The 27,500-nt window shown below is 37.3% G+C and overlaps 1 protein-coding gene across 1 annotated transcript; it reads left to right on the forward strand.

The window, feature by feature from the left end:
- Window positions 1–6,328: 6,328 nt before the first annotated feature.
- LOC137621842 (serine-rich adhesin for platelets-like) lies at window positions 6,329–25,003 on the forward strand. The gene is made up of 3 exons (XM_068352350.1): window positions 6,329–6,407; window positions 7,663–7,713; window positions 8,951–25,003. The coding sequence occupies exons 1-3, from the start codon at window positions 6,329–6,331 to the stop codon at window positions 23,323–23,325; spliced, it is 14,505 nt and encodes a 4,834-aa protein (XP_068208451.1). The 3' UTR covers window positions 23,326–25,003.
- Window positions 25,004–27,500: the final 2,497 nt, after the last annotated feature.

The raw sequence follows: 27,500 nt of genomic DNA on the forward strand, positions 1-27,500 counted from the left end.
ATATATATATATATATATATATATATATATATATATATATATATATATATATATATATATATATATATATATATATATATTTACGGTTGAGTCCCTTGTCAGGCTGGGAGGAACGTACAGAGGAGAGGTCCCCGTTTCTGTTTCATTTGTTTGATGTCGGCGACCCCCCCAAAATTTGGGGAAGCACCTTGGTATATGTATTTAGTATATATATACACATATATGACTTATATATATATGTATATATATATATATATATATATATATATATATATATATATATATATACATATATATATATATATATATATATATATATATATATATGTATATATATATATATATATATATATATATATATATATATATATATATATATATATATATATATATGTATATATATATATATATATATATATATATATATATATATATATATATATATATATATATATAAATCCAATAACATAAATGCATATGACCTATTTTGACACATTATTAATAAACAGTTTCATTCCTTTCCATCTAATATTTTCAAGATATTGGAATGACGTAATATATTCTAAATATATTAATATTCATGAAAACTAACTAACTACTACAAAATATTTCTGATTGATTAAAGCTCTGAGTTACAAAATAAGACGTTGTTATCATAGTAATTAAATACTGTAATAATTCTGTTGTGTCGACTCTTATTAATTAATTCTTACGCATAAAATTCTCAATTTGTAGATATACCTAATTAGTATTTGCATATTCTGCTTCAGAATTTTTTGAAACACTAATTTATTTGAGATATTTTTATGAATGCGCAGTGTAATATTCTATTGTTAAATGGACAAACGATCATCATCATCATCATCATCTCCTCCAACGCCTATTGACGCAAAGGGCCTCAGTTATATTTCGCCAGTCGTCTCTATCATGAGCTTTGAATTCAATACTTCTCCATTCACCATCTCCCTACTTCGCGCTTCATAGTCCTCAGCCATGTAGGCCAGGGTCTTCCAACTCTTATATAGATATAGATATAGATACACATATATATCCATCTACTCCTCATCATGATCTCATCCAAAAATGGCACTCGAGTAATCTCTCTTATAGTTTCATTTCTAATCATGTCCTGCTCTTTAACTCCCAATATCCTTCTGAGGGCTAAGAGCATGCCCAAACCATCCTCATCTACCCCTCACCATGATCTCATCCACTCGAGTAATCTCTCTTATAGTTTCATTTCTAATCATGTCCTGCTCTTTAACTCCCAATATCCTTTTAAGGGCGAAGAACATGCCCAAACCATCTTCATCTACCCCTCACCATGATCTCATCCACTCGAGTACTCTCTCTTATAGTTTCATTTCTACTCCTGTCCTGCTCTTTAACTCCCAATATCCTTCTAAGGGCGAAGAGCATGCCCAAACCATCCTCATCTACCCCTCACCGTGATCTCATCCACTCGAGTAATCTCTCTTATAGTTTCATTTCTAATCCTGTCCTGCTCTTTAACTCCCAATATCCTTCTAAGGGCGAAGAGCATGCCCAAACCATCCTCATCTACCCCTCACCGTGATCTCATCCACTCGAGTAATCTCTCTTATAGTTTCATTTCTAATCCTGTCCTGCTCTTTAACTCCCAATATCCTTCTAAGGGCGAAGAGCATGCCCAAACCATCCTCATCTACCCCTCACCGTGATCTCATCCACTCGAGTAATCTCTCTTATAGTTTCATTTCTAATCCTGTCCTGCTCTTTAACTCCCAATATCCTTCTAAGGGCGAAGAACATGCCCAAACCATCCTCATCTACCCCTCACCGTGATCTCATCCACTCGAGTAATCTCTCTTATAGTTTCATTTCTAATCCTGTCCTGCTCTTTAACTCCCAATATCCTTCTAAGGGCGAAGAACATGCCCAAACCATCCTCATCTACCCCTCACCGTGATCTCATCCACTCGAGTAATCTCTCTTATAGTTTCATTTCTAATCCTGTCCTGCTCTTTAACTCCCAATATCCTTCTAAGGGCGAAGAACATGCCCAAACCATCCTCATCTACCCCTCACCGTGATCTCATCCACTCGAGTAATCTCTCTTATAGTTTCATTTCTAATCCTGTCCTGCTCTTTAACTCCCAATATCCTTCTAAGGGCGAAGAACATGCCCAAACCATCCTCATCTACCCCTCACCGTGATCTCATCCACTCGAGTAATCTCTCTTATAGTTTCATTTCTAATCATGTCCTGCTCTTTAACTCCCAATATCCTTCTGAGGGCTAAGAGCATGCCCAAACCATCCTCATCTACCCCTCACCATGATCTCATCCACTCGAGTAATCTCTCTTATAGTTTCATTTCTAATCATGTCCTGCTCTTTAACTCCCAATATCCTTTTAAGGGCGAAGAACATGCCCAAACCATCTTCATCTACCCCTCACCATGATCTCATCCACTCGAGTAATCTCTCTTATAGTTTCATTTCTAATCATGTCCTGCTCTTTAACTCCCAATATCCTTCTAAGGGCGAAGAGCATGCCCAAACCATCCTCATCTACCCCTCACCATGATCTCATCCACTCGAGTAATCTCTCTTATAGTTTCATTTCTAATCATGTCCTGCTCTTTAACTCCCAATATCCTTCTGAGGGCTAAGAGCATGCCCAAACCATCCTCATCTACCCCTCACCATGATCTCATCCACTCGAGTAATCTCTCTTATAGTTTCATTTCTAATCCTGTCCTGCTCTTTAACTCCCAATATCCTTCTAAGGGCGAAGAACATGCCCAAACCATCCTCATCTACCCCTCACCGTGATCTCATCCACTCGAGTAATCTCTCTTATAGTTTCATTTCTAATCCTGACCTGCCATTTAGCTCCCAATATCCTTCTGAGGGCTTTGTTCTCAAATCTACAAAATCTTATTGGAGATTGTTTCATTGTCATACCAAGACTCATGTCCAAAGAGTAACACCGATCTCACTAAACTGATATATAGCCTGATTCTTATATGGAATTTCAGGCGATTTGATTTCCAAATTTTACTTAACCTAGCCATTGTCTGATTGGCTTCTTTTAGTCTTTCACTAAAGTCTAATTCTAAAGACTCTGTATTAGAGATGATAGTTCCTAAATACTTGAATGATTCTACCTCATTAATCTGATTATATATATATATATATATATATATATATATATATATATATATATATATATGTGTGTGTGTGTGTGTGTGTGTGTGTGTGTGTGCGTGCGTGCGTGCGTGCGTATATAAACACACATATATATGTATAAACACACTTATATATATATATATATATATATATATATATATATATATATATATATATATATACATATATATATATCTATATGTGTGTGTGTGCGTGCGTGCGTATATAAACACACATATATATATATAAACACACACTAATACACACACATACATATATATATATATATATATATATATATATATATATATATATATATATATATATATATATATATATATATATATATGCACACACATTAAACAGTGAATCTTATATGGAATTTCAGGCGATTTGATTTCCAAATTTGACATACGATATCTATGGTCATTTTGTTTATTTCCAGACGCTACTGCTGCCGACATCGCCCTTGCAAATGGTTACATTTCTACAGCCCAGCTTCTACTTGGTAAGGCTTTCCTTGTTAAATCTTATATACTTTTTTTGTTTATAGTTTGTAAATATTTCATTTTTTCTTGTTTCCTTTCCTCACTGGGCTATTTTCCCTGTTGGGGCCCCTGGGCTTATAGCATCCTGCTTTTCCAACTAGGGTTGTAGCTTAGCAATGTATAATAATAGTAATAATAAAATGAAGTGTTTAACTAATCAAACTTAATGATTGAGGTGTCAGTTACACTGTTCTAAGGGTTGATAGATACCTTCGCCAACGAAGTTGGAATGAGGTTATGTTTTCACCGCCATTTGTGTATTTGTAATTTGTATGTTTGTTTGTGAACAGCTTCCTGGTCACAATTTTAATCGTAGAGCGATGAAACTTGCAGGGTTTAACTGTTATGTAAAAAGCTGGAAAGGATTAAATTTTGGAAGGTTAATGTTAAAAGTCAAGGTCACGGTCAAGCAAATGATCCAATTCACGTAATCAGCCATAAGTTTGGGCATCGTTGTCACAGATTCTTGAAACTTGGTTCATACGTAGAGTGTATGAAAATCTACGCCAATTAATACACGTTAAGGTAAAAAATTAAGGTCAAGGTCAAGCAAAAGGGCGAGAAATAAGCTCCCGTATCGGAGGTCTGCGCTCTACGTAGTGCTCCTCTATAGTCCATTTCTTTTAGCGATACATATTTGCACCGACTCGCAGCGGTGCTCTTTTAGCTCGGAAAAGTTTCCGGATCGCTGATTGGTTAGAATTATCTCGTCCAACCAATCAGCGATCAGGAAACTTTTCCAAGCTAGCAAAAGTTTCCGGATCGCTGATTGGTTAGAATTATCTCGTCCAACCAATCAGCGATCCGGAAACTTTTCCAAGCTAGCAAAAGTTTCCGGATCGCTGATTGGTTAGAATTATCTCGTCCAACCAATCAGCGATCAGGAAACATTTCCGAGCTAGCAAAAGTTTCCGGATCGCTGATTGGTTAGAATTATCTCGTCCAACCAATCAGCGATCAGGAAACTTTTCCGAGCTAAAAGGGCACCGCCGCGAGTCGGTGCATATATGCATCGCTAAAAGAAATGGACTATAATTATTTAGTTATCACAGAGGTGTTCAGTGATTACGTTACAGGCCGTAGAATTACAACAGCCTGTACCTTGGCTGGATAAAGGTAATCTTCAGTAACCACAATGATTGCATCTATAAAGTTCAAGTCACAATTTTAGGAATTAACAACTGGTAATTTTACATTATTTTAGAGAATCTGATTCCTCATATGTTTCTTTCTGTCTACACCGGAGTAGTGGACACGAAAAAGGCTTGAATCGGCAGATATAGGAAGGTGGTTCACCACAGCTTCGACACCAGAGAGAGAGAGAGAGAGAGAGAGAGAGAGAGAGAGAGAGAGAGAGAGAGAGAGAGAGAGAGAGAGAGGGGGGGGGGGGCGTGTAATAATACTTTTATAGTCTTTCCACTTTCAGTCGTGATAGAAGTTTTAATGGCTTTCCAAATTTACTATACTTACTTTTACTTTAAGGTCTGTATTTCTTACTTGCTTTGACGGCTACTTTTCCCGTCTCATACAGCAGGGGAACCCCACTCTTTATAGGACCTCCACTGTCGTTTTACCTTGTTCGTTCATAGTATTCAACATTTCATATCACATATTGCTCATTTACTGTTAAATCGTTACTGTCAAACGACTCACGGAATAAGAAAGTCTTCAGTTCCCCCTTGAAAGCCTTAATATCTTCAATCACACACACACACACACACACACACACACACACACACATATATATATATATATATATATATATATATATATATATATATATATATATATATATATATATATATATATATATATATATAGGTAGGTAGGTAGGTAGTAGGTTGGCCAGGGCACCAGCCACCGTTGAGATACTATCGCTAGAGGGTTTTGGGGTCCTTTGACTGGCCAGACAGTACAACATTGGATCCTTCTGTCTAGTTACGGTTCACTTTCCCTTTGCCTACACATACACCGAATAGTCTGGCCTATTCTTTACAGATTCTCCTCTGCCCTTATACACCTGACAACACGGATATTACCAAATAATTCTTCTTCACCCAAGGGGTTAACTACTACACCGTAATTGTCCAGTGGCTACTTTCCTCTTGGTAAAGGTAGATGAGACTTTAGCTATGGTAAGCAGCTCTGCTAGGAGAAGGATACTCCAAAATCATACCATTGTTTTCAAGTTCTGGGTAGTGCCATAGCCTCTGTACCATGATCTTCTACTGTCTTGGATTAGAGTTCTCTTGCTTGAGGGTACACTCGGGCACACTATTCTATTCTGTTTCTCTTCCTCTTGCTATTTTGAAGTTTTTATAGTTTATATATGAAATATTTATTTTAATGGTATTATTGTTCATAAACTTCTCTTCTAGTTTTTCCTCATTCATTTTCCTCACTGGGCTATTTTCCCTGTTAGAGCCCTTGGGTTTATAGCATCCTGCTTTTCCAACTAGGGTTGTAGCTTAGCAAATAATAATAATAATAATAATAATAATAATAATAATAATAATAATAATAATAATAATAGTCATCCGAGTCTCGTGGGAGCTTATTGTATAGCCTCGGGCAGCACATTTAAAGGCTCTGGAGCCTACATAAGACATGTATCTAAGTTCCAATAGTTTGAAGCCATCTGTAACTCTTCTCGTGTCAACACGGTTTATTGGCTGCGCAATATGTAGTAATTCTCTCAAGTATTTTGGACGACCGGTTCTGATAACCAGTTCTATACAGCGGGGGAACCCTACTCCCTACGGGACCTCCACATGCTTTTCTGGTCCTATACAGCAGGGGAACCCTACTCCCTACAGGACCTCCACACTCATTTTTATCATGTTCGTTCGAAAACATTCAACATTTCTCACCTCACATTGCTCGTATTGGTTTGTTATATTTCCCAAGTCTCATTACCGAACTCTTCACCAAGTGTTAAGATTGCCCTACTTATAAGATTCTTCTTAAGAAAAGATTCAGATTTATTCTGTATGTCCATATCTTTACTAATGTAGGCTACCACAACATTATTATTATTATTATTATTATTATTATTATTATTATTATTATTATTATTATTATTAGCCAAGCTACAACCCCAGTTGGAAAAGCAAGATGCTATAAGCACATGGGCTCCAGCAGGGAAAAATAGCCCAGTAAGGAAAGGAAATAAGGAAATAAATAAATGATGAGAATAAATTAACAATATATCATTCTAAAAACAGTAACAATGTCAAAACAGATATGTCCTATATAAACTATTAACAACATAAAAAACAGATAAGTCATATATAAACAATAAGAAGACTCATGTCAGCCTGGTCAACATAAAAACATTTGCTGCAACTTTGAACTTTTGTAGTTCTACTGATTCAACTAATCGATTAGGAAGATCATTCCACAACTTGGTAACAGCTGGAATAAAACTTCTAGAATACTGTGCAGTATTGAGCCTCATGATGGTTTCCCAAACTTTAGCTATATAATGTATACAATGAAATACCAATATCGTATTGGTATACCATAAAATTCCCAAATTTCAGTGGTATACATAGTGCCATGACTATTTCAACATGGCCTTCCATTGTCTTGGAGTAGAGTTCTCTTGCTTGAGGGTACACTCGGGCACACTATTCTATCCTATTTATCTCCCTCTTGTTTTTATCTTAAAATATTTCATTTTGATTGTTTATTACTTTGCTTATAGTTTATTTTCCTTGTTTCCTTTCCTCACTGGGCTATTTTTCCTTGTTGGAGCCCATGGGCTTTTAGCATCTTGCTTTTCCAAGTAGGGTTAACTTAGCTTGTAATAATAATAATAATAATAATAATAATAATAATAATAATAATATCTGTATGTGCTTGAATGCCATTTTGTTTTTGCGATCTGTTAGCAAGGTAAAGAAATCGAAATTCATATTTGCTTTTTCTATTCATTATAGGTCACGGGAACAACAGCTGTCTATCCCCGCTGAGGCAGAAGGATCTTTCAGGTAAGGCGTGCCTAGTTTTGTCTAAAATGTCCCAAAATGTCCCAAAATATCTTTTTTTTCCATAATCGTAAACTTGATTTGTCTCTCCTACCGTGAAGCGCCACACTGACTCGCAAGGGTGCCATTTTAGCGCGGAAAAGTTTCCTAACAGCTGATTGGTTGGACAAGATAATTCTAACCAATCAGCGACCAGGAAATTATTCTGAGCTAAAATGGCACCCATCGCGAGTCGGTGCAAATTCGCCTCATTAAAAAAAATGAATATAGCTAGCCTCTGTACCATGGTCTTCCACCGTTTTGGGTTAGAGTTCTCTTGCTTGAGGGTACACTCAGGCACACTATTCTCTCTTCATTGTTATATCTATATATATATATATATATATATATATATATATATATATACATATATATATATACATGGATAAAAATCAACACAATGTCGTGTTCAAATAGTAATAAATTTCTACCTCATACTTGGGATCGAGCCCTGTATATATATATACACACATAGCCTACACACACACACACACACACACACATATATATATATATATATATATATATATATATATATATATATATATATATATATGTGTGTGTGTGTGTGTGTGTACAGTATATATATTATTGTTGTTGTTACTGATCTTTAGATATTTTAAATGGTTATTCACTACTTTTTATAGCCTATGTATAGTTTATTTCCTTAGTTCCTTTCTCACTAGGATATATTCCTTGTTAGAGCCCTCGGGCTTCTAGCATCTTGCTTTTCCAACTAGGTTCGTAGCTTTCCAAGTAGTGATCATAATAGTAATAATAATAATGATAATAATAATAATGATAATAATAATAATAATGATAATAATAATAATAATAATAATAATAATAGTAATAATAATGATAATAATAATAATAACACGAGTATACCGTGAAATTATTTCCGTTTTTTTTAAAGCGTGACACAAAATAAATAAAACACACGCTATCGTATTAATATATAGATAATAATAATAATAATAATAATAATAATAATAATAATAATAATATAGAATTATGATTATTCACTATGTCAGGATTGTGGTCAGGGAGTGGCTAAGCTGACCATTGAAGTAAACAAGGGCTCAATTATGTTCATTTAATAAGCCTTCCCTACACTTGTTTATTAGGGGTAACATTCATAGGCTTCTATAGAACCCACTTGATTTATTAAGAACTATTTACTGAATGTTCTAATCTTCAGGATTGGCCAGTGTTGTGGAGACATTTGAGGCTTACTCTGGCAGAGCTGACATAGTTACCAGAAGTGGAGAAAGAGTAAGTATTGACGGACATAAGTTCAAAGCAGACGAAGGAAACTTTGAGGTTACCACTTCCAACGTTGACCTCTTTCGTGATAGTTTAGAAAGTGTTGAGTCAAAGGAAATAAAAGAAATAAACTATGGAGCAACTAAGTTAGAAGCCTATGAATCAGAATTTTTGGAAAGCGTCACAGGAAAATTGCCATCAAAACGAGCGTTAACTGATTCAAAATCGGTAGTATATTATAATGAAACTGAAACTGGTGAGACTGGAAACTTACAGCAAGTGGAGCTTGATGATTTTAGCACAAATAACTGGAAGGAAATTGATCTCACTACTCATAGCAGTGACAATGTAGCGTTTTCTTCCATTGTCCACTACAACGGTAGTCAAGTCCTGATGGAGTCAGGTTCCAGTAGATCACACGAATTTCCAATAGAATTTCCAGAAGGAGATTTGACCACATCAGGTATTCTTGGGGAAAATATTATCAAGGATCAAGTAGTAAGCAACATTCTAACTGAACCAGACCAGCGTATCCAGGGTCTTCATGTATCTGATACAGAAAATATCCTTTCACTTAGAACGGAATCTGGCAGTGAAGATAAAACTGTTGCAAAAACTTACGAAGAAAGCATCATTTCAGCATCACAACTCAGTGATAAAGATTTACAAATAGTGAATTCAGATGTTGGAGGAACTTCTCAAGGGCTCCCTCTTGACCAAGAGTTCCTGACATCATATACCTCTGAAGTTATGTCTCCTGAATTAGAAGCGGTTGGTTTGAAAGGCTTTTCAGAGAAGAGGTATGAGTTGGAGAAAGAACCAGATGGACAAGATTCCTCTCTGACCAAAACATCAATCAAGGAAGAACTATCAGAGTCAGACAATTTCTCCGTTATCAAATCCACTGACGAAGATGAATCGGAAAAGGAACATGGAGATTTTGGGTCGCCTGAAATAAAAGTTGAGGAAATAGACAACTTACAGTCAGCCAATGAAGCAATAACCAAAGAAGCACCAGGCAAGCAGTACACTGAAGATACAGAAATTTGGAATTTAGAAGTTTTGGAACAGGGTTCTGACACTGACAGTTTTTCTCTGTCAGGTTTGGATCAATTTACCTCTCATGAAGTAATGACTTCAAATACTGAAACTGTGTATAAACACACATCTGTTGATTCAATAGAATTAAAAGATAAGGAATTTAAAAAGCCAGAATCCAGTGATATACTTGATTTAGACTTTAATGATGAACTCATGTTGACGTCAGATGTAGACGAGAGACATCAATTTGAAGAGAGCTCAAATGATCAGTCCAAAGAAAATACGAGATCAAGTTCAGCAGCTGATTCTCCTCATCTACGAGATTCTGACCAAACTCGACCTGAAGAAAATTTTGGGAACGTTGTGTCATTAGAAGAAAAAGAAGAAAGAGAATTGAAAATGACAGATTCAAGAGTTGAACCCATATTCCAGATTGAGCAATCAGATAAACAAAGAAGACTAGAATCAGCTATTAGTGATTCAAAGGCTTCCAAAGATGAAATGCCTGAGTACCAAGGTCTTACTTCTTCAAAACCCACTGACCCTGGTGAATATGAAGTAATGGCTGCAAATGCTGAAAGTTATTTGGAAAGCGAAAAATCAAGGAAAACAGATGCTTTGGAACCGAGTGTATTCACTGACAGAACTGTTCTAGAATTAATTGATGATCTGGAGCCACATGGTATGGAATCTTCAGAGCTCCAGCCTATACAGAAATATAAACTGATACAAGGATTGTCACCAGAGGAAGATAGATCTTTCCATTTACAATCCTCTGATGGAACTCAGACAAAATCAGTATCTGTTGGTTATGGATCTATTGAAGAAAAACTAAAGGGTGAAAGGAAAGAGGACATTGCATTATCAGGTATCAGTGTAACTTCAAGCAGAGAACCATCTCTTAAGAATGAAATTAATGAATACCATGGTATGTCCCAGTCACTGCCTGGTGGGCCAAGTTCATATGAAGTCATGATTCCGTACAGCGAAGCTGCGTCAGGGTCGAGCTTTATCGAATTTGATACAACCCATGAAAGTGCATTGGACAGTGAAGCTGCATCAGAGTCAGACTTTATCGAATCTGGCACATCTCATGAAAGTTCATCGGACAGTGAAGCTGCGACAGAGTTGGAATTTATCAAATTGGGCACATACCATGAAAGTGCATCGGACAGCGAACCTATGTCAGAGTCGAACTTGATCAGATTGGGCATATTTCATGAAAGGGAATCGGACAGTGAAGCTGCATCAGACTCGAACTTTATCAAATCTGGCACATCTCATGAAAGTGCATTGGACAGTGAAGCTGCTTCAGAGTCAGACTTTATCGAATCGTGCACATCTCATGAAAGTGCATTTGACAGTGAAGCTGCGTCAGAGTCGGACTTTATTGAATCGGGCACATCTCAGGAAAGTGCATCGGATAGTGAAGCTGCAACAGAGTCGGAATTTATTGAATTGGACACATCTCATGAAAGTGCACCGATGGAATTGGAATCAAATATATTAGATACAACAGAGACATTTTTTTCTGATAACCAAACTTTACTGCCCCTAGGCACTAATCATATAGGGTGGTTTGAAGAGAAGACTTCAGGTGACAAGAGTGGGCAAGAATCTGAGAAGGATTCTTCTAAACTACCAGATTCTTCAGGAGATGAAACTCAACCTGTGATTCAAGTTGCAGGAGAAGGGGCAAAAACAGAATCTGAAGAGGATTCTTCTAAACTACCAGATTCTTCAGGAGATGAAACTCAACCTGTGATTCAAGTTGCAGGAGAAGGGGCAAAAACAGAATCTGAAGAAGATTCTTCTAAACTACCAGATTTTTCAGATGAAATTCAACCTGAGATGCAAGTTGAAGGAGAAGGGGCAAAAACAGAATCTGAAGAGGATTCTTCTAAACTACCAGATTTTTCAGATGAAACTCAACCTGAGATTCAAGTTGAAGGAGAAGGGGCAAAAACTGAATCTGAAGAGGATTCTTTTAAACTACCAGATTTTTCAGATGAAACTCAACCTGAGATGCAAGTTGCAGGAGAAGGGGTAAAAACAGAATCTGAAGAGGATTCTTCTAAACTACCAGATTCTTCAGATGAAACTCAACGTGAGAAGCAGGTTGAAGAAGTGGCAAAAGCAGAATCTGAAGAAGATTCTTCTAAACTACCAGATTCTTCAGATGAAACTCAACGTGAGAAGCAGGTTGAAGAAGTGGCAAAAACAGAATCTGAAGTGGATTCTTCAGATGAAACTCAACGTGAGAAGCAGGTTGAGGGAGAAAGGGCAAAAACAGAATCTGAGGATTCTTCTTCTAAACTACCAGATTCTTCAGATGAAACTCAACGTGAGAAGCAGGTTGAAGTGACAAAAGCAGAATCTGAAGAGGATTCTTCTAAACTACCAGATTCTTCAGATGAAACTCAACGTGAGAAGCAGGTTGAAGAATTGACAAAAGCAGAACCTGAAGAGGATTCTTCTAAACTACCAGATTCTTCAGATGAAACTCAACGTGAGAAGCAGGTTGAAGAATTGACAAAAGCAGAATCTGAAGAGGGTTCTTCTAAACTACCAGATTCTTCAGATGAAACTCAACGTGAGAAGCAGGTTGAAGAATTGACAAAAGCAGAACCTGAAGAGGATTCTTCTAAACTACCAGATTCTTCAGATGAAACTCAACCGGAGAAGCAGGTTGAAGAAGTGGCAAAAGCAGAATCTGAAGAGGGTTCTTCTAAACTACCAGATTCTTCAGATGAAACTCAACGTGAGAAGCAGGTTGAAGAAGTGACAAAAGCAGAATCTGAAGAGGGTTCTTCTAAACTACCAGATTCTTCAGATGAAACTCAACGTGAGAAGCAGGTTGAAGAAGTGACAAAAGCAGAATCTGAAGAGGGTTCTTCTAAACTACCAGATTCTTCAGATGAAACTCAACGTGAGAAGCAGGTTGAAGAAGTGACAAAAGCAGAATCTGAAGAGGATTCTTCTAAACTACCAGATTCTTCAGATGAAACTCAAAGTGAGAAGCAGGTTGAAGAAGTGACAAAAGCAGAATCTGAAGAGGATTCTTCTAAACTACCAGATTCTTCAGATGAAACTCAAAGTGAGAAGCAGGTTGAAGAAGTGACAAAAGCAGAATCTGAAGAGGATTCTTCTAAACTACCAGATTCTTCAGATGAAACTCAAAGTGAGAAGCAGGTTGAAGAAGTGACAAAAGCAGAATCTGAAGAGGATTCTTCTAAACTACCAGATTCTTCGGATGAAACTCAAAGTGAGAACCAGGTTGAAGAAGTAACAAAAGCAGAATCTGAAGAGGATTTTTCTAAACTACCAGATTCTTCAGATGAAACTCAAAGTGAGAAGCAGGTTGAGGGAGAAAGAGCAAAGACAGAATCTGAAGAGGCTTTTTCTAAACTACCAGATTCTTCAGATGAAACTCAAAGTGAGAAGCAGGTTGAGGGAGAAAGGGCAAAAACAGAATCTGAGGATTCTTCTTCTAAACTACCAGATTCTTCAGATGAAACTCAACCGGAGAAGCAGGTTGAAGAAGTGGCAAAAGCAGAATCTGAAGAGGGTTCTTCTAAACTACCAGATTCTTCAGATGAAACTCAACCGGAGAAGCAGGTTGAAGAAGTGGCAAAAGCAGAATCTGAAGAGGGTTCTTCTAAACTACCAGATTCTTCAGATGAAACTCAACGTGAGAAACAGTTTGAAGAGGGGACAAAAGCAGAATTTGACATTGCATCAGTATCTAACAAAGAAAAATCAACCAATCAAAATAAAGGAGAATCTAATTTTAGTGATATAGAGTTTATTAAACAAGAAAATCTTGATGGTCAAGATATGTCAGAATCCATGAAAGCTACTTTCGATGATGTAATTGTTTCAGTTAACTCTTTATCTAAACTTGTTTCTCCAGACCCTGATGTTTTACATGAACGTAACGTGGTACACTCAGAGTCCAGTGATGTAAGTGCTTCATATATGTCTGCTTCTGGTGAGGAGCCTTCACTAGAATTACAAACTTTAGGAGAAGACTTTGTAAAACATCCAGGATTTCAAATTGAAGTTTCAGAAGCAGATATTTCAGAATCAGAACTTTTTCAGTCACAGAGGCCTTCTGACCCAGAACAAGCTGGACTGGAGTATGGTTACACTAAATCAAGATCTCAAATTGAAGTTTCAGAATCAGATATTTCAGAATCAGAACTTTTACAGTCACAGAGGTCTTCTGGTTCAGACCAACCTGAACTGGAGTCTAGTGGCAGTAATAAAAATGAAGAAGTAGTAGGTGAAATAGAATATGAAATATTTGGTCTGAATATGAAAACATCAAAACTAACATACACGGAAGAATCAAAATATAAGGATTTGAATTTTTCTAAACAGGCATCTGAATACCAAAATTTGCCTAGTTCAATGCACAAAGAAATAAGCTCATATAGAATTGTAAATTCACACAGTGAAGAGCTGCAGGGAAATCTATTTGACTCAAATGCGTTGCATGAAAAAGAGTTGGAGAAGTCACAGCTAGAACTTCTTGTGGCCAAAACAGTGTCATATTCAGATTCTGATATATCTGGTTTTGGCACAGAAAAACAAAATTCGTTGCAAGAAGTTTCAGGGTCACAGATTGAATATGAACCCTCTTATCCTCTAAGTTCCTATGCTCAAGTTCAGCCTTCTGTTCTTTCCTTGAAAGAAGAAGTGGGAAGAGGAGAAGGAGGTAAAATATCAACACTGTCTGTTGAGGGGGAATCAGATCAACAATACAAAGAAGAAACACAATCTAGTGAATTACATGTTTCGAATCAATGGTTTTCTGAATTAGAATTTGCTGCCGGTGAGGCTAAACTAAAAATTGAATCTTTGGAAAGTGAATTAGGAAGCCAAAATTCAAACAAGATAGATGGTTTAGAGTTAGAATCTCCAAGTTACCAAACTATACTAGAATCAAATAAGGGTGAGCTATGTCCTCATGAACAGGAGACTTCAGGTGAACAACGTGTTAAAGAAAACAAATCTTTACAATCATCAGAGTCGGATGAAGAACCTGACGCATCTCGCTCGCAAAATACTCTTGATCAAAGTCCTTCTGTTAAACCTGAGTCATTTAAAGAAAAATCAATAGAGGAAAGACAGGCTGTGACAACAGAATCAGATTCCAAATTACTCTTTGGAGAAGCTTCTGGTGAATATCCTGCAAATTCAGAAATCTCTAGAGACCAAGGTCCACTCTTGTCAACGCCAATTGAACTAAGTCCGTATGTCGTGGCAGCTTCCAGCCACCAAATAATTTTGAAAATAGATTTGCTTGAGTCAGGTGCATTAAATGACAAAGTCTTTCAAATGCAAAAGGTAGAACTTCCTGGTGATCATAATATACTGCCCAAATTGGACAGTGATGAAATAATTCTCAGTGAAACAAAAACGTCAGAGATTTCAAATAAAAACGACTTACATGAAGTGTATGATGCATATTTACTTGAGGAGGATTTTGCCGAGGGAAAATCAGATGACTCGAGGAAGTTCAAGGAACATGCTGTAGCAACTCGAGAATCTTCTGATTCAAAGATGATACCTGATCAAGATTTAACTAGCTTATCAGATCGAGACGAAATATATAATCTAGCTCCTACTCTGCAAACTGCAGAGAATATTCTTCCTGAAATAGATACACCAATTGACACATGCAAAGAGTGTGATGTGATATATTCTGAAGTTGATGTCTCAGAGGGAGAAGATTTGATAGACTCTAAATACGAAAACACACAAATACCTGAACCTGTTGTGAATGATACTGCAGCATTTCAGAATGCTACAGACAAAACTTTTCTTACAGAAACACCAAAGACACAAGTTTTTGAATCATATAAGCTTGGTAGAGAAGGGGCGATGGAAAAAGAGAGCGAGGAGGTATACCATGACCCAAAACTATTAGAAAACACAGTTATTCGAAAGGTAGCTTTAGAATTGGACATATTCACAAAGGAAGCTGTATCAACACAAAGACCTCAAGGTACAGATTCAAAAGATCAGGAGAATAATGGTGAATCTGAAGCTATACTTTCTTTGGAATTTAATGAAGAGAATAGTCAAGGATTGCAAGGAACAGAAGATGTCAGTGTAGAGAAAGGCAGCCTTGTGTCTGTTAAAGATGTGGATTTAAATTCAGATCAGTCTGACGTCGAGGTTACTGTCAACTCAGAATTGTTTCTTTCACAGTCTTCTGAATCAGAAACATCTTTGGAGACATCTGTACAAATGAAGCTTGATGAAGATAAGGATTACATGATGAAAGAATTCAACAACAAAAGTTTATCAAATGAAAAACAAACAGCTGATAGCCAAGATTTACAAACTACTTCTTCTACTCCTAAACTAACCAATCAAAAACTTTCAGATGAACTAAATTTTCCGGAGCTGAAATCCGACAACGCAAATGCCACCAAATTTCTCTTTTCGGATGAAAAGAACGAAGAAGACTCGGGCACAGGGAAGCATTACCAGTATGAATCAAATGAGTTACTTGCTTCACATGCTGAAACAATATCCCCAGAAATGAAATTGTCTGGTAACGAAGATTTAAATCAGTTAGAATTGCAGGAGACTGGCCCAGCTCTCTTCAGTTCTTTTTCTATCCAAGTTTCACCTGATCCTGGGACTGATGTGGAAGAGCCATTGAAATCAGAATTGCCTGATGAGGACTATGCAAGACTGGATTTAGAAGAGCCCCATAGTACAGTCGGATTAGTAATTGTCGACCATATCTCAGAAGAAGAGTCAAAATATTCTGATAATGGAGAACTGTCCCCACCAAATTCTGATCAGACAGAGGTGGAAGCAAATCCAATTGATGAAAATAAACAAAACTTTAATGTTAATCATGCAAGTTCTCGAGACACAAAAGTCTTTAGTGAAGATGATTGGCCTCAGGAATCTGATGTAACAACACCATCTGAAATAAAATTGTCAACTGATCAAGCTCTTGCTAAAGGAACTCCTGTTGGAGAATCTACAAGAATCAATGCTCTTGATGGAAATCATTCCGATGGATTAGACGAAGCTTATGATGAAAGTATGGAATTGCTTGAATCTGAAGATGAAAAATTTCCTAACAATTTCAATGAAAAATCTTTACAAGAATCAGCGGATAAAAATGCTGAAGACATTCGTGTACTAATACCCAAATCTGTAAATGAAATTTCTCCTCAAGGGACAATATTGGCTGTAGAAGAATTAGCAAAACATGAGAGAGTTGTATCTGAAGTAGAAGAATCTAATGAAAAAGATGTACATGACAGTGGTTCTTCCACATTGAAGATGTCTGATAACCAAAAATCACCAAATCATAGCTTGGTTGACTTAGACATTTCTGAGATAGAATCTGTAAATGAAAATAGTGGTTTTGTTGACCTTGCAAGTGAGAATCAACTAGTAGAGAATAGATCCCCTTCTAAGCAAGGTCATAATGAAATGAAAGCTCTCATATCAGAGTTTACTGTGGAAATCATGCCTGAGTCAAAGAGATCAGATCTCACAACTTCTGATTTTGAAGGAACGCAGTCATCTGAAATTCAAGTTGAGAATGGTTTGAAACATACTGTAGATACTATGGATGTACAAACGCCAATGTATTTGGAAGATAGTGGTCCTCAGCCCTCCGAAATGTATGAGGCTGATTTAGAGAAGGTCAGCTTGACACTTGAGGACCCAAACATAGCAAGTTCAACTAACTTTCCATCAGAATCTTCTGAATTTCCAAGTGGAGAACCATTTGAACTAGATACAGATATGGAAGGATCACAACCATGTGAAACAAATGCTTCAGTTCAAGCTAGAATAGATTCGGATAAAAGATGCTTTGTTGATTCAAATGCTACTGGTCAAAGAGCAGAATATCCCACTATTGACAACTCAGAACTGCAAATTAGTTCTGAAAATATCAAAGCAAAAACCAAAAAAGGATTTACAAAAGAAGACAAAGCTTTAGTAAAAGTTGAAATTAAACATCCAGACTCTCACGGTCATGCACCTATTGTTAAAAGCTCATCTGTATCAAAGTCTCATTCTGAGGGAATTGGTTACGTGAGGAGAATTGCGTCTAGCTTTACCCGCCTGGTAAGAGAGCTGAACAAGGAAAAGGTCAAAGAGGATAATCCTGTGAAATCAGTGTCTGAAAGATTAGAATTTGATACTCGCGAGACAACAAACTTAGGCGATCAACAACTTGACACGGAAAAGTTGGAATTTGCAAAAGAGAGTATTTCAACATCAAGTAGAGAAACGAGTACAAGAATATCTACTGCTAATGCAACCGAAAGTCTTGTGAAAAAGTCAAATGCATCAAGAGAAGGTGAAAGACTAACCCAAACGTATGAAAAAAACACTACAATACCAAAAGATGTAGAAAATCAGTCAGTGAAAGATGATTATAAGAATACTGAATCAGCAGTTTTGGAGGTTTCTGACATTAGTTCAAGTTTTGACGGAGCACCAACAACAATAAGTGACAGCCAGCGCTCTCTTTTATTATCACTAGGTATCCAAGGCTCTGTGGATTATGAATATCGCAATGAACTTTCTTCTGAAGGAGGTCATATTGATTTAGGCGAGGATAAAATAACATCTGAGGTCAAAGAAGTGAATGAATTGCCTGATATCCCTCTTGAGACAAGTTCACAAATGAATTCTGAAATGGAAATTGCACAAATTTCAGAAACAAACTCTTCAATTCGGGCTGATTTGGATTCAAATCTTATATATTCAACAGATTTATGTGGTCCTGACCAAGAAGCAACTGAATGTTTGGATGATGCCTCAAAACTACAAGGAAATGGTGGAGGTATTCACCCAGAGAGAAGCTTACCAAATGAGCAACATTCATCTGATATAGACTATTTTGATTCAATATTTCATAAACAAAGATTGGCAGAAGAACAAGACAAAACTTTGATCAAATCAGACTCTAAAGATCAAAAGTCTCAGAATTTTACCCCTGCTATCAAAGAATTCGTGGGTGCAGAGTCCCAGGATAGAGGTTATGTTAAAAGAATTGCCGCTGGCTTTAATCTACGGACGACTGAACCCAGTAAGGAAAATGTTAAAGATCTAAAACATATCACATTGGTGCCCGAAATACTGAAGTTTGATGCCCTAGAGTTAAAGCAAACTAATGAGCTTGAAAATGATGAACCAAAATTTGAGTCTACTGTGAAAAATGCTGCAAAGCAGCATGAAGTAAACAGTACTGAAAAATCCATGGATAATGAATCCAGGAAGACGTCTGTAGAAATACCTGGCATATCAAAAGCCAAAGAAATACAACCACTTAATTCAAATGAGAATTCTATAATGATGAAGAATGTTCAAGGTGATTATGACAAGACAGACACGTTCGAGTCAAGGGAGGAGTTGCCACATATATCAACGACTTTTGAAAAAACCGATGACTTGCAATTAGAGTTACCATCAATTCAAAACCTGGACTCAAGTAAAGCTGGAAACATGAACTTGATGGCTGACACAATAAATGTTTTGGGATCTGATCTGTTTTCTTCCCAAGGATCGAATGAAAACCTAAATGAAATTTCAATATATGATATTGGAAAACCAATTCTTACAGAACTGGAAAATAGAAATTTGGAAGAAATGCAGGTTTTCAATTTGCTAGATGAAGCAGTCTCTCAAACAAACCTTTATGCAGAGGAAAATGCCAGTTCAAGTGCTACTGAAGTTACGGAGGGAACAAATCTTTTAGAAAATGAGTTTGTTGTGGAAATTAGTTCAGATAATTTTGATAACCTTGTCATTAGTGGAAATGATGGTTTTTATCTAAGAGAACCCTGTGCTAGCTACATCGAAGAAACTTTTGTTAACCAAGTAATTGAGGATGCACTAACTCAAAGCGAGACGGTTAATTCAAATGTTAATGCAGTTCCCCTTCCTGATATTGTCGAAGAAAGTGAAGACTCTTATCAAGAAATAAGTTACAGTACAGAACATGATGTAGAAAACTCCAAAGAAAAGTCTGGAAACGAAGAAAATGAGATCATGGCGAGTTTCGGCATTAAAAAGATCGACCATGAACTGGATGGTTCAAAAGATAGTATAGCTATTCCTGAAATGAATATAAATGCCATTGAAAGAGACTCCAATGAAACATTTCAAGAAGTTCAACTGGACGATGAAGATAGCATTTCAGGGACAGATAACTGCTCTGGAAGAGACTTAACAACTCAGAAGAAATCAGAGGAAAGTGAAATTCTATATCTTAACCAATCTATAGGTACAAGTGATATTCCTAATGATGCTGTTAGAGCTGAACTTGGTAACGATGAAATTCATGGTATCGATATAGCTAATGTTCAATACATTGATGGAGATGAAATGAAAGACAGCTCTGACGTAAGTGAACATTATGTTCAAGTGACAGATATGAATGAATTGAAATTTGAAGACACTGGAATGAAGCACATTGATGCAAAGGACATTAATGTTATTGGTATTGAAAATGCTCCGGAAGATGTCGTGGATGCGCTTTCGATTACTACTGAAATGATTAGCGAGAGTAATAGAGAGGAAACGGAAAAAGATTATGCTGAGTTTGCAAATTTTTCTGAAGACGATATCAGCACAGAAATGCACCACGCGAATGTTGACAATCTTTGTGCTGTGGAAATTGCTAGAAGTGACTTGACTGGCGCAGTCATTCATGATGACTCTGTAGAAATAGGGGCAGATATTTATGTTGCTGCTGATACATCAATGTATAGAATTGATAGCAATAATGTAAATATTGATGATGAAGGGGTTGCTGAAGCAGACCTCCTTGACCTGGAGGACATTGAAGTTGCAACTGTATTTGCAAATGCTCTGGATGTGGACATCATAGAAGGAGACAGAATTGGTGTGATGAGTGTTGAAGTGCCTGAGGGTGTTGGTGATGAAGAGACCATTGATGTAAGTGCTATGTTTGCTGATGTTGTTGAGGTTGAGAATATTACATCAGGCACTCCTGACATTGATGTTCTTGGCACAAGGACACCAGATCTTGGTAGAATTGAAAGTAGATTTATTGATAGAGTCGCTTACCAAAGGTATGCGGCAAAAGCTTTACGCAGTGAAGGATATTTCACTCCCACAGACACTTTAGATGCAGAAAGTATTGAGGATTCAGAAATCATTTTTGCAAATGAAGTTGATGCTGTGAGTAATTTGGAGGAGTCTATTGGCATTGATGCAGCTAACGAAGAAAAAGTTGGCCTAGAGTTAACAAATGCTAATGATAGGAATTTACTAGACAGCTCCAGAAAGTACTCTGATGCAAGCATAGCTTCTGAATTTGTTCCTTCCCCCACTGAGGTAGATTTGTCCCAAATTGATGACCCTGACATGTCATACACTGAGGAGACAGCTCTGAATGCAAAACATGAAATTACAAACTCTGCAGAAATTGCAATGGAGAATGTATTCACATCATCTGAATTCTCTTCTGATGGACATTCCAGCTATTTAGATGATTATTCAGCAGTAATCCCTTCTGTCTGGGACAGGAGGGATAGTGTATCAAGTACCTGTAGTTCTGTTGGGAAAGATATAGAGGATTTGATCATTGCAATATCCAAAACCGCATACATCGATGTTGCATCCGTTGATCCTTCGGATCAAATAGACCCTGTTTCTGAGGCGCTCGAGACAAATGAAATTCTTCCTCCAGATGATTTTCAAAGGAAACTCAGTGATGCAAGTACGTCATCCTCCATAGTGTCGTCGGAAGCACGTCAAAGACAAAAACTCTTCTCGTATATGGAGATGATTGGCTCCACTGATGATGATGATGAAGATGATGATGATGATGATTTCACTTTAACTGATACATCATATGCTGGGACTGAAATCAGCATGACTTCTACAGAGGATGAATTTGAGAGGTCTCACACCCTCCATGAGTACATTCAACGTAGAAAATCTTCACATACCGACGACATTAATAATGTGGTAGAAATGAGTCATCCCTTGGATGGAGATGATTTCACTGAAACCAGTATACCTGATATTGTTATCGAATATGCAGAAACGGTCCATCAAATTGCAAATGAGGCTGCAGAGATCTATGACGAAGAAGAAGTAGATTTAGTAATGAGTGATACGGCTGATAGGACTATTACATTAGAGACATCAGATTCAAGATCACTGACTTCAACAGATTTACATAATCCGAGACATGGAAGTAAAACTGAGTATGACAAAGATTCACTTCACGTGCCATCAGAAGATTTTTCAAAGATAGATGAGGGAAAGGGAGTTTCTAAATCCTCTCCAGATTTTTCTGTAATCAATATAACGGAGGCAGTCATTATCACTAACAGTGAGGACAATTCTGAAACCTTGATTGGTACCTTGAAATATAGTCACTTGAATGATGATGATAATCAGAAGTCTTCAAACAGTGAATTGGATGGTACAGAACCAACTGCTTCCTATCAGGGTTACCATGTTGGCCCAGATGAATCGACGCAAAAGATTACTTCAGGTAAATCTCGGACTATCGGTAATCATTCTAAAGACATTTCAAAGGAATCTAGGCCTTCAACCCCTTCTAGGTTAAAAAAATATTTAGGTGCAATTACTGAGGAATCTAGAACGCCAACTCCTACTGGAATTATGAGGTACTTTGACGCCATAACAAGGGTGTCTAGAACGCCAACACCTACTGGTTTCAGGAAGTACTTTGGCTCTTTCAAAAGGGAATCTAGAACACCAACACCTACTAGGAACAGCCCTGCTATTGACATTGAATTAGAAAAGGTAAGTGGAGATGCAAATCGGGATTCACAACCACATGGAATTGATGTAGCGGATATATTTGATGTTGAGATCTCGGCTGAAATAACAGAGACCTCTGGTGTGGAAGTTATCGGTAAAGTTAGTGAGCTAGGCCAGTCAGATGCAACTGTAGTTTATGATGCAGAGGCAGCCGTCGACATTGCAGAAACCATTATTAGCGACCAGGAATCTGATGGGACAGAACCACAGTTAGAAAACAGCCCTAATACAGCCGATCCTATAAATCTTGTTGATAGTAAAAGAACAGAGAAAACATCTAAACCATTTTCCTCAGTTTCTCAGATAATTACTACCGAATTGGTAAATGTAGCAAATCAGGTTGAAAAAGCCGACTCACTTTTGTCTTTGGCAACAAGCCAGTTAACAGAGGTTCTGACAACTGTGAGTCGGAATGAAGCAAAAGAACCTTTAGCAACAGGTGATTAATCATTTTGATATGATTTGCGCTCCCGACAGACGGTTGCCAGCTTGAAAGTAGATGGCCTTTGCACAGGATTTGTATTATCCTTAACTGATACATGATAGTAGAAATCTAATAGAGATTTTCTTGAGTAATATATTGTGCCTGAACATCCATTTGGGCATTATATAGATATATTTATCAGTACGTTAACCCATGACATGACACTGAGGCTTCGAGGTTCTTTGAGCCCTTTCACATCCCCCAGTGGACTCCCCGACATATTTCGCGCTCTCTTTTCTTGCAATCTATTACAATAATATTACAAATGAAGTAAATAATCCGTAGTTTTCACATTCAACACTAAAAGAAAAAAGTTGCACAAGCCCCTACTCTTACTGGGCCCCTGCTCTTACTGGGCCCCTGCTCTTACTGGACCCTTGCTCTTGCTGGACCCCTGTTCTTACTGGACCCCTGCTCTTACTGGGGCCCTGTTCTTGCTGGGCCCCTGCTCTTGCTGAGCCCCTGCTCTTGCTGAGCCCCTGATCTTGCTGGACTCCTGTTCTTACTGGACCCCGGCTCTTACTGGGCCCCTGCTCTTGCTGGGCCCCTGCTCTTGCTGAGCCCCTGATTTTGCTGGACTCCTGCTCTTACTGGACCCCTGCTCTTACTGGACCTCTGCTCTTACTGGGCCCCTGCTCTTGCTGGACCCTGCTCTTACTGGGCCCCTGCTCTTGCTTAGCCACTGCTCTTTCTGGACTCCTGCTCTTGCTGGACTCCTGCTCTTACTGGGCCCCTGCCCTTGTTGGGCCCTTAGGCTTCAACCTAGTCAGCCTTACGGATAATGTAGCCCTGACTTTTATCTTATATAGCTGTCCCATATAACATGTGAATATCAACAGAACAAAAAACATTAAAATTATTTGTTCTCTTATCATGAGTCTCTGATACGTGAGACACGATGTCATTTATTTAGGAAAAATTTAGTCACAAAAATCTTATTACTTGAAGCAGCTCTTACTAAACACCTTGGTACATGGATTTGCCTTTTACTGTAAGTTTACATTTTATATACCTGTAGCTTATCACTGTGCACTTGTACATCTATCACTTGTCCACCTTGGTGTTTTTGAGTAGTTTAGAATAAGCCGTGAAAGACTCTATTGCATTTATAATTGAAATGTCTTCCGCTATAATTGTAAATATTTCTAGTTTGTGCACATGGAGAAATCCTGGTTTATGCAAGAATTTATGACCAAGTTTATGAACCAGCATTTTAATATGATATATTCTTGAGCATTTATGCATATCTATATGAAACAGGTATAAGAAGCTATTTTATGTTATGTTATATTTCAAGATGTGAGTTGTGAATATCTTATTTCCTCGCAGGCTCAAATATGCCACCAGCATTTATCAAAGCTTATTCTAAGTAGGATTTTCTGTGATGTGAGGCTCACAATATTTTTGTCAAGTGATATCTATTATATGACTTAATATTGCTTCATAGTACCCGATAATTATAGCCTTATAATCCCAAATAAATATTGTAATTAAAGCTATTTAACATGATCTTCCAGCTTCATTTTATGAGTCAAACTAACATTTGAAATCCAGTGAATGTAAAGAACTAGACTTTTTTGGTAGTTCTTTTTTATTATCTTATGAACAGAATTTGTAACAAAATGCCCGATAATAAAAAGAACCGTATAAATTGTTTTGATCTCCTGAAACTAATTCAAACTCTGAGATGTATGTAGGAAATTTTAGTCACTCTAATCCACTTCATAAGACCATTCATTGGTTCAAAACATACTTATGATATAGTGTGCTCTGGGCTAAGTAAGGTTAGGTTACAGGCATATATTGTTGTATCATGTCTTCAAATCTGTAATTTTCTTTTGAGCTCTGTAATAATAATCTGGCAAGTCAAGATGGGGGAATTGTGTCCTAACTTGATGAGCATGTAAGTACTGAAACTGATGTAGTTTGGTGGCCTAGGCTAAGTAAGGTTAAGTTACATACATCTATTGTTGTCATATCTTCAACTGTGTATATTTTTTCAGCTCTGCAATAGCAATAATAATCTGGCAAGTCAGAATGGTGTAGTTGGATTCTAAAGTTGAGTATGTAAGCACAGGAACTGAAGTAGTTTGGTGCCCTATGCTAAGTAATGTTAAGTTACGTGCATCCATTGTTGTTGACAAATCTTCAAATCTGTATTTTTTTCTTTGAGCTTTTTGTGATAATGTGGCAAGTCAGAATGGGGGAGTCGAATTCCAAGTAGTTGAGTAGCTTGGTTTTTACAGACTTGGTCTGAAAGTAGCCAGTAAGTTAATACTACCCTCATGGCTAGTATAGTAGTAACGTGTTTGCCTAGCATTCGCATGGTGGCATATCGATCCCCGCCTGGGACCATGAATTTAAGCTGTTCACCGGAAAGGCCACTGCTGTGTTGGGGCACCACAGTGGATGCTTTAATTTTCCCGGCCGACGTCCTGGTGTGTATCTATTCTGACGAAGCTGGAACTGAAACCAGACATCTTTAACCATTCATCAAGGGTTGAATCTACCTTTGTAGTCATTGGCCACACGGTAGCCTAGTCTGAAATAGCCATGTTGATATGTGGCATGGTTTGTAAGTCCCTAGATTTGGAGTTAAAGGATTCATATATACCTTTATGAGATGTCACAGTTATAGGCTACTCAGCTTAGGGTAGTTGCTTTTTTTTTGGAGTTTCTTGGTTCCTACATGGATTGGTTTGGAGGAGCCAGTTGAACATACAGTTAGTCTGAATGTGGATTTGTGTAGTATGCAATTATAATCAATGATCAAATGATTGCAATCTATTTAACTGATATCGAAGTTCAGTGGCCGTTTGGTCGAATGCACTTTATTTAATTGATATCGAAGAATTCGAAGTTCAGTGGCCGTTCAGTCGAATGCCCTTTATTTAATTGATGTCGAAGTTAAGTGGCCATTTAGTCGAATATGCTTTATTTAATCGATATCAAAGTTCAGTGGTCGTTTAGTCGAATATGCTTTATCTAATTTATATCGAATTTCAGTAGCCGTTTAGTCAAAAGCGCTTTATTTAATTGATATCGAATTTAAGTGGCCGTTTGGTCAAATACACTTTATTTAATTGATGTTAAAGTTCAGTGGTCGTTTAGTCGAATTCACTTTATTTAATTGATATCAAAGTTCAGTGACCAGTTTATGACACAGCGGCCACTTAACTTCGATATCAATGAAATAAAGCGCATTCGACTAAAAGGCCACTGAACTTTTATCTTCTTCTTCTTCTTCTTCGTCTTCTTCTTCTTCTTCTTTGTCTACATCTTTTCCCACTTCTATGTGGGGGTCGATGTTTCTGGTCAGCTTTCTCCATCTACCTCTGTCCCAGACCTTGATCAAAGGGATTAACTGGATGATGAGGTGTGGGACAGAAGTAGATGGAGAAAGCTGACCAGAAACATCGACCCCACATAGAAATGGGAAAAAGAAGAAGAAGATCAAAGTTCAGTGGCCTTTTAGTCGAATGCGCTTTTTTTTAATTGATATCGAAGTTAAGTGGCCGGTGTGTCATAAACTGGTTTACTATAGTGAATGTGATAGCAGCTCTTGATTCTTACGAATGAGTTTTTAAAGGATCTACAATAAAAAAAAATAACTTTAGTGGAAAAAAGTGTCTGTTTTTACGCCACTCCTGATTAGAAACCAGTCAGCCACTTCTACAATGTCATCCAAGTCAGGTAAGGTGCTGTACCTTAAGTTAGATTAGAGTAAGAAGGGACATCTCGTACAAGGAAGAACTTGGGCACATATTCAACCAGGGTCAGCATTTTAGATAGACATAAAAAACAAGATGGATTCTTGCATGACGCCTCAATTTTCTGCCGGATAATGAGGTTTACGGGTCAGGGTTTGGACTAATTATATTTCTAGGGTTGTGTACATAAACAGAAGAGACTGAAATATTCCACGGTGTATTGAATTGCTGAGTTATGCCAGTAGCAATGTTTGAAACATACAAAACAAACGTCTACAATCTGGAACAACGAAGTATTTCCCTTCGTGATTGATAGAATACAACAACAACAACAACAACAAATACAGCCATTTCTAGTCCACTGCAAGGCAAAGGCTTTATGTCCTTAGTCTTGTCTGTGGTTTGGCCACTGCGGAAGGTGATGGTGA

This window comes from Palaemon carinicauda, chromosome 28 (genome assembly GCF_036898095.1).
Source record: "Palaemon carinicauda isolate YSFRI2023 chromosome 28, ASM3689809v2, whole genome shotgun sequence".
NCBI lineage: Eukaryota > Metazoa > Arthropoda > Malacostraca > Decapoda > Palaemonidae > Palaemon > Palaemon carinicauda.